The sequence below is a fragment of the Lepidochelys kempii genome, chromosome 4, assembly GCF_965140265.1.
Source record: "Lepidochelys kempii isolate rLepKem1 chromosome 4, rLepKem1.hap2, whole genome shotgun sequence".
NCBI lineage: Eukaryota > Metazoa > Chordata > Testudines > Cheloniidae > Lepidochelys > Lepidochelys kempii.
This window is the reverse complement of record NC_133259.1, coordinates 28,596,158-28,604,584: the sequence shown is the minus strand read 5'-3', so window position 1 is coordinate 28,604,584 and position 8,427 is coordinate 28,596,158. Positions and strand designations below refer to the sequence as shown.

At 45.2% G+C, this 8,427-nt stretch overlaps 1 protein-coding gene across 2 annotated transcripts in view; it reads left to right on the top strand.

Annotated features, from left to right (window-relative positions):
• The window catches only part of SLC9B2 (solute carrier family 9 member B2), a 32,228-nt gene that overhangs the window by 6,077 nt on the left and 17,724 nt on the right, over positions 1-8,427 (top strand). Inside the window, exons 1-3 of one of the 2 annotated variants that reach the window (XM_073340817.1) lie at positions 3,320-3,570; positions 7,340-7,442; positions 8,120-8,300. In XM_073340817.1, the coding sequence (XP_073196918.1) occupies positions 7,350-7,442; positions 8,120-8,300 (274 nt within the window). In that variant the 5' untranslated portion in view covers positions 3,320-3,570; positions 7,340-7,349. Of the gene's footprint in view, positions 1-3,319; positions 3,571-7,339; positions 7,443-8,119; positions 8,301-8,427 lie in introns of those variants that run through there. The other variant, XM_073340818.1, reaches the window with a different exon arrangement.

Sequence of the window (8,427 nt, the reverse complement as noted above, 5' to 3'; positions counted from 1 at the left end):
AGTTCCTGAGACATTAGAGAGGAAAAGTAAATGTATTCCAAATACCTTAAAAGGCTGTGGGACAAACTTTACATGTAGCAGAAATGATGGGAATGAACCTGAAGCAGTGTTAAAAGACAAGGGTCCTGTGGTGTGTTAGTATACAGACTCATGATATGATTTTGCCATCAGTAAAACATTTTCTCCACTAATTACATTAAATATGTGTTACTGGAACCCAAGTGAGCTAGTTGATGTTAGCAGCAAAGAGAAGAACTGTTTCATTACTGCCATGGCTTAGTTTCCAAAAAACAGGCTTGGCTGCGTTACTACCCACGGTAGAGCATTCTATACCTTCCCTGTATCCTATCCCCTGCTGGCCCTCAACAAAACACCCATGTTACTATGCAATGGCAGAACTTTGTGTTAATCGCTTTAGGAAGAAAAACCACAAGAAACTCAGTGCAGTAAATTTGCTTTTACAATTTACTGAACACAGTGAGTTAGTTGTACAAGGACTAAAGGTTGAATTAATTGATTCTGCCACTGATCATGGAGATATTGTCAAGGGTAAAAAATGGATGTTATGCCAAAATTAGGTTTTCTCGTGCTTGAACCTACTGGCATGAAACTTCCTTGATTATGAAAGGCCAGTGGAATGCATGGTAAAATACTACTAAAAACAGCCAGTTCAGTCACATTGCAAAAATGACACTCATTCCATTGTAGCTGAGTTATTATTTATTATGATTTGTGGGGGGGGGAAGCACGTAGGAGCACTAATTATGGACCAGGACCCCATTGTGCTACGTGCTGTACAAACACAGAACAAAAAGATACTCTCCGCCCCAAAGAGCTTACAATCGAAGTAAAAAAAATCGACCCTGCCATTACACTATTTCAGCTATGAATGCCTATAAATGTGGCTGCTTAAGAAATAATTGCTCTGTAATTATTAAAGAAAAATTGCTGCTGCAAAGGTTTGAAAAGGAATCTCCAGAAAGCATGGCTATGCACCGATACAAATCTATGGGGGGAGGGTGTTGGTATGTGGATGTGATGATTGCCTACGTCTCCTTTTAATCTTTACTCATGCACCAAAATAAGAGACCTGATTTTTGAAAGGTGCTGAGCAATGTGCAGGTCCAATTAAAGTTAGAGGAATTCAGTATGTTGAAGTGGCATCTCTTATAAGCACTAAATTCACTTGATATTTTTCCCCTTAAATTTTAAGGTTAGGTTCCTTAGTCATTAAGACTCAGATAGTTCCCCTGCATGGTGCCAGCTGGCAGTGCGTAAAGATCACTGTCTCAAAAACCAGGTATTTTGACTGGGAATTTGGTGGGAAGGGATTTATACGCATGGAGTCATACCTGCATTAAGATAGGAATGGCTGCCAAAGGGACATACTGCGGTAATATACTATTTGATCTTCGATCTAATTGGAAAATAGGTAATGCTTAGTAGGCAGGTGGGGGACAGGAGGTTTATACTTTCTATAATCATGGTTGATCTTCTGCACAGCAGATATTTGAAATATTTGACACAAAACAACCCCATTGGCTTGTGTGGATATAGCGTACAGATGAAGTGGGGTTTTGACAGATCTTCCTCCAGTCTCCAATTAAAAAGACCTCTTAAGGGGGACTGGTTAAAATTAGGGCAAAAAACCAACCTAGACCAAAGTGACTGGGTTAGACTTCACTGATCTGAACCCAACTGTTGCAAATTCAGTATGGCAAAACAGTGTTTCAACCGTTTATGAATTTATCATCAAGGCCGAAGTCCTTGTGCTGTGATAGCGGTCATGGCATAATGTGTGAGAAGAGGAGTGAGCTTCCTGTTTTAGCTCAGCATTGTGGAAGCTCATGTTGCCCAATCTGAAAATAAAAAATCTAAGTTTCGTGTGTGTGGTTTTTTTTTTTTTCTGTTGACAAATGCAGAGGTCATTGAACTCTTGGAGTTCTCAGTCAATGTCCTTAGGCCACCTGGTGTTGTAGTAGCTGAAACCAGCTGCATATTAATGAATTTATCCTGGAAGCACTCCTGTGCGGTAGAGAAGTAGTAGTATCCCCATTTGACCAATGATGAACTGAGGTAGAGAGAGTGGTCATATGAGAACCTGGTGGCAGAACTTGGAATTGTATCCAGATAGTCCAAGTCCCAGTCCCTTGTCTTTGCTAGAAGTATCTTTCACAGATAAGATAGTCACCACCAATATGAAATATATTATGAAATCTGAAGTTTTCTAGGCTTACATGGATGCATGCCTGTTCCAAAATTCATCACTTAAACCTGAGCTATGTTTATATTTTTATGGAGCTATGCAGACATTTTCCCCCCATGGAAAATTTTGACTTTTCATCAGAACAGAAAACCCAGAAGTTTAGACCCAAAATTGACTAGTCGGAATGTTCCGTGTTCCACAGACGCTTTCCATGGAAAACTTGATTTAAGCAAAAGTCAAGGGTGACAGAAAATGCATGACCTGCCTTAATTTTTCCATGAGAGTGACGAACAGCCCGGTTGTAACCTATTTTCTTTTTAAAATCTAGCTGAGCTTCCCAGCCGTTTGACACCTAATTTGCTGTGTGATTTTGAGACAGTCACAGAACTCCTGTGTCTCACTCCGTCACACCGAGTGGAGGTGAGGGTCTGCTAGCCAGTCTCTGTAAAGGCTAGCTGTGTTAGTCTGGATCTGTAAAAGCGGCAACGAGTCCTGGGGCGCCTCATAGGCTAACAGACGTATTGGAGCATCAGCTTTCGTGGGTGAATTCCCATTTTGGCGGGGGCATTATGCATTCACCCACGAAAGCTCATGCTCCAATATGTCTGTTAGTCTATGAGGTGCCCCAGGACTCTTTGTCGCTTTTACAGTCTCTGTAAGGTGTTTTGAGCTTTGAGCAGGGGGTTGGACTAGATGATCTCCTGAGGTCCCTTCCAACTCTGGTAGTCTGAGTCTAAGATCCTTGCCTGCCGTTATTTCATTCTCCTGCATTCCCACTGACGCCCTGCAGGGTTCAACTAAAACGCCCTCTCTTCTCCCCCCAACCCCCGCTTCTGTCCCTTTCTTTGGGCTTAGCCCCCTCGCTGTACCGTACGCAGGTGGGTTACATGTGCATTTCCCGCGCATCCCCTCCCAGAGGCCTGACTCCCATTCCGGCAGACACAGGGCTGGGGTTGGGAGGAGAGAACCCGTCAGCTGGTTAGCCGGGTGAGAGAGAGCCACGGCCTCCCGTCCAGCGGCTGGTCCCTGGGGGATGCTGCGGGGGCAGGACGCCTCGCAGCTGCCAGCCGGGCCTCACCCGTCCGCGGCTTTGTCTCCGCCTCTTCCGGGCGGGGCTGGGCAGGGCCCGTTATCCGACCAGCCCTGCAGCGGCGGGGTGAGGTGGGGGGCTTCAGGCACCAGCTCTGGGTCTCCGCCTCCCTCGCCCCCCCGCCTGCTGGCTGGTCCCCCGCCGCTGGGACCGGCCCAGAGAGGAGGAGGAGCCGCGGCCGGCGGGGACCGTCGTGTGCCCGGCCCCTCGCTAGTCCTGCCCGCGTGGGCCGCCCCGGCATCAGTGGGCGGCAGGAGCTGCGGCGGGCTCCCAGGTAGGTGTTTGCAGCGGGCTGGGGGCGCCCCTCGGGCTGAGCGGAGGGGGGGGGGACGTACCCGGCTCAGCAGAGCGGCTGGGGACGGTGCCTTTGCCTGGCTGCCTTCTCCGGGGGTGAGTGGGTTTTTATTCCGGCCCTGAGCGAGGCTGGTTCATGGCTGTGAGTTGTCTGCTGCTTTCTCTGGCTTGACAGCGGCCGGGGCAGCCGCGCTGGTAAAGGCTGCCCGCGGCAACCGTCCCTCCCTCTCTTCCCCCTTCCCGGATGCAATGCTGGGGTCGTGCATCCCTCACCAGAGGGACTGTGTGTCCCAGAGGGGGACTGGATCAGAGAGGCGCTGCTCTCAAGACCAGACGGTGTGCGCCTGGATCCTGCTTCTGTGATTTCTGGCAATGGCTCATTCATTCAGTGCCCGAGACTGAACTGAAGGAGCCTAATTTGGTTTTGAAATCGTGCCTCCATACTAGGGAATGCCTTGTACTTTAATTTAATACTGGATTGAGAGCCAGGGAGCCTGGGGAGCAATCCATTGTGCCTCGGTTCCAGTTTGGAGGGATCACCTCTAAGTAGTAATTCAGTCTCCTTGTCCCATCAATTCTTGGCTTCTCCCCTGAGAGCACTGTCAGCCTGGCATGTTGTAACAGAGTCATCGGGAGGTGGACTCCTGTCTGCTAGAAACTGTTCCGGGGTCATCGCTAACGTTAGTTAGGGCATCTACATGTTGTCTAATGGTAATTTAAGTCCTGCTCCTGCAAAGTACACAGGGCTGCCTTGGACTCAGGAGCCCATGCATACAACCCACCTTGCCAGGTTGAGGCCTTAATCACAGTGCCAATGTCTTCTTTTCTCTCTGAATACAGAGCCTTTAAGCTGCCTTAGGGGAAAATAGCAATATTAGTAAATTCCGTCACTGAAGAGTGATGGTGGAAATTATCAAAGGGGAGAGGAGGGGAGGAATTGGTAAAGTTTACCTATTTCCAAAAATGCTATTACTTAATATTCTCTAATTTAACATTAAAACTAGTGGATTAAATCCTAGCACCATTTAAATCAATGGAAGTTTTGCCATTGACTTCAGTGGGGCTAATATTTCACCCAATATAAGAATAAAAACAGAAACATCAATTATGCAAAGAGTCCACAACAACTCAGGTCTACAGACAGAGACCAAAGAAAGTGACACAAATGCTGACGCTGGAGGAAGCCGGCATCCTAAACTAAAAAAAGATGGGTTAATATGGAAACAAAAGGAAAAAGAAAACAAAGGTGCAGCAAAAATGTTATTTTATTTTAAGGCATATAAAAACTGCATATATTTTCAGGTACGTCTTTGCTGCCTTTGAAGTAGGTTTCCTATTTGACTAGTTCAACACAAACACCCAGTTTCCTAATAAAGTAATAGAACAATCTGTCTTTGTTCATCAAGTCAGTCTTCCCAGGGTTGTTAACATGACAAATGAGAGTTGATGGATGAGTCTGGGAGTTACAAACTCATTTATAGCGTTGTACCATGAGGAAGGCTAATTCTTGGCTCAAAGGTCTGCGTTCCAGCCCAGCCGGAGTTTTGAGTTGAGTGGCACTTCGACTGAGACAGAAATTCAGCCAAAACAATTTGATAGATTTCTAGAAACTGCCATTCACGCCCCAAGGGCTGACGTGCAGAAAGTAGCTGTTAACAGAGAGTGGGTACAGTTTCAGTGTGCTGGAGACCAATGTTAGCAAACAATTTGATTCAAACCTTATCTTCAGATGTGTGTGGAACGCCCGTTGGTTTAGATAACTGAAAATAGGGTAAATGTGCATTAGAGCCTGATTTTGCTTCCAGTGAATGCACTGACATATCTCTCACTAACTTCAGTGGGATCAGGACTGGGCTTTTAATTATTATATCCATGTTTAAGGGCTAAGTAGAAAGAGACTTCAGCCCACAGAACCTCGCCAGGGAGAGGGGTGTAAAAGAGGGGATCAGAGCTCCGTGATAGGTCTCCCACTTCATCGGAAAAGGTCCTCTGGCAGGACTGGGCTTCACATGGGGTGCGATGGGAGAGCCATGCTCCGTCATGTTCCTACCTTTACCCTAAAACAGGGGTAGGCAACCTATGGCACGTGTGCCAAAGGCAGCACGCGAGCTGATTTTCAGTGGCACGCACGCTGTCCGGGTCCTGGCCACCGGTCCAGGGGGCTCTGCACTTTCATTTAATTTTAAATGAAGCTTCTTAAACATTTTAAAAACCTAATTTACTTTACATACAACAATAGTTTAGTTATATATTATCGACTTATAGAAAGAGACCATCTAAAAACATTAAAATGTAGTACTGGCATGCGAAACCTTCAATTAGAGTGAATAAATGAAGACTCGGCACACCATTTCTGAAAGGTTGCCAGCCCCTGCCCTAAAACACAGTGCAAACAAGCACACGTTTATGCTGCCTGAGTTTGTCGTCTTCTTCTCTGGAATTGCAGGGGACCAAATGACCCTTGAGGCAAGTGTCTTCAGCCTCTGAGAAGGGAGGTAGCGTGCTGCTTAGCTGAACTGGAATTCCTCCTAAGTGATTAAGGAGCAACCCCAACAGACTGGCTGTTGGACACTGAAGGTTGGAGTGGGGTGATGATATCTACTGCATTCCATCAGTGATGCAGAGACACCTTCCCACCCACCCCTTCTTGGGTTAGGGGGGGAAGGTGTCAAGATACCAGCAGAGACTGAGAGAGCGGACAAGGTTATTTTGAACCGTCTGTTTTTGTTGAAAGTACTGGGAGAATTCTCGTCGCTCCTATCAGAGTCCGTGTCCTCTTTTTGTTGTTTGTTTTGAAGGAGAGAACATCCTAATGGAATGTTCCACCCCCCACAAAAGCTAACTGTGCCAGCCTATTGACTGGTGGCTGTTCCGAGAGGTGCATGAGATGGCATGCTTACTAAAATGAGTGCTGCAGAAAATTAAGAAATCCTGCAGGCTGGTTTGTTGGTAATTAGGTAACTACTGTATTAAGATGCTCAGATGCCACATTTGATGAGGACAGTATAAAAACCCAGACAGATCAATAGATAGTTGAGATCTTAATTCAGATGGGTTTCTGTCATTCTTAAGGACTTTTTTGTTAAATAGCTCTGACATGGTTTGGGGTAGGGAACTTAACAGTTGGCAGAAGTTCCCTTCACTACCCCCTTGAAATACAACCAAAATTTGGCCAAGTGTTAGGCTGTGGAAAAGCACCATTTGTAGCTACGCTTTATTAAAAATAGTTTGATGCTTGATTTTAACTTTCTGAAAGCTCCAGTTGCACTGCGCATGTTTGCAGGACCCACTGAGCCCCCTGCATCATATACTCGTGATTCATGCAGAACTAGAAGTCCAGACAGGACACAGGAAAATCTGATTATCTTCCTCCTCTTGGTCCTGTGGGGCGGGGGAGTTGGGGGGAGAATTACTTATCAGAATCATACACACAAGGGGGATGACTTAAGGTTGCACAGACAAACATAGTTCTGACTCTTTCCACTTCTGAGGTCTTGACTTTGCAACTTCAACAATGTTCTTCTAATGTAATTTTTTTAACAGAATAAATAGATATAAACTAGATGCTCATGGACACAAGCTTCATTACATACTTTCTAATATGTAATGTACAGAGTTATTGGTGTCTATGAGGCTTTCTCTTTTGTATGGGGAAAGAAAGAAATATGACTTTAAAAAAGTCTTGAAACAGGCGAATATACGTGGTGTGATTTGCTTCTGCTTATTCTTCAAAATCTTTGTTGTTGTAGGTTTGTCAACATGGTGAAGGAGGATATTGTGGAGGAGAATGAAGACCCAGAGCTGTCTGTACAGGTGGGAAATGGCACAATTCCCATGAATCAGAAAACTCAGGTAATTGCATTTGTATCTGTATTCAGGCCTCTCCTAGTACAGGGTTACCCAGGGCAGCTCTCCTTTCTCCAACTTCATTAAAATACTGAAGATTTTTACAAGGGGAACTTGTACCCCCTCAATTTGGGCCTTTCTGACATTTACTGTATATTCTATAAAGTGTTTCCTTTGTGGGTTTAGCTGCCAGAAATCAGTGGTCCTGACTTCAGTTTAAAGTGTCAGGTGAATTAATTTACATATTACAAAGACCCATCACCCACACAGAAATCTTTCAGGTAGAGTTAAGATTACTGCAGTAATTCTCAAACAGTGGACCACAGGCAGTTTACTGGGCAGCAGCTGCTGCCTCTTACTTGTTTTTTCAGCTGCTAAAATTGCATTAAAAAACAGCTTGAAAATATGACCTACACTCCTAATGTTGGTTTTTCCATGTAGTAAATTTCTGTAGTTGCCACATAGATGTTATGCAAATGTGACTGGGACTGGCAGGTGGCAGAATGGAAGGGCAGCTGGTCCACAAGCAAATCTCTCTTAAACTGGACTCCACGCTATGTAAAAATTTATCGAGAAGCCCTGATCTACAGTTAGCAATGTTCTAGTAAACGTAGTCCTTGGGTAGCTCATTGCAAATGTACGCAATGCTGCTTCAGAGAAAGCTCTATTGTTTTTTAACTCAGGAGGTAACTATCTTGGACTGCAAAGGTGCAGATGGAAATGCACAAACGGAAGAAACTGCTCTATTGCACAACCGTGCAAGGCAACTTCAGGAACCGCTGACAGAGTCAAAGCCTCCAAGGAAACTGAGGCAAATATTTGCTTGTCCTCCTCAAGGCCTCCTTGCCCGAACAGTGACAAATGGTATGTAAGGGACAGGCTATGCAAAATGTTTAATTCTCTGACATAAGAGTAGACACGCCAACATTTCATTTTCTAGATGTGGTAGCTGACAGCTTTTCTGTAAACAGTAAAGAAACATGAAGGGACT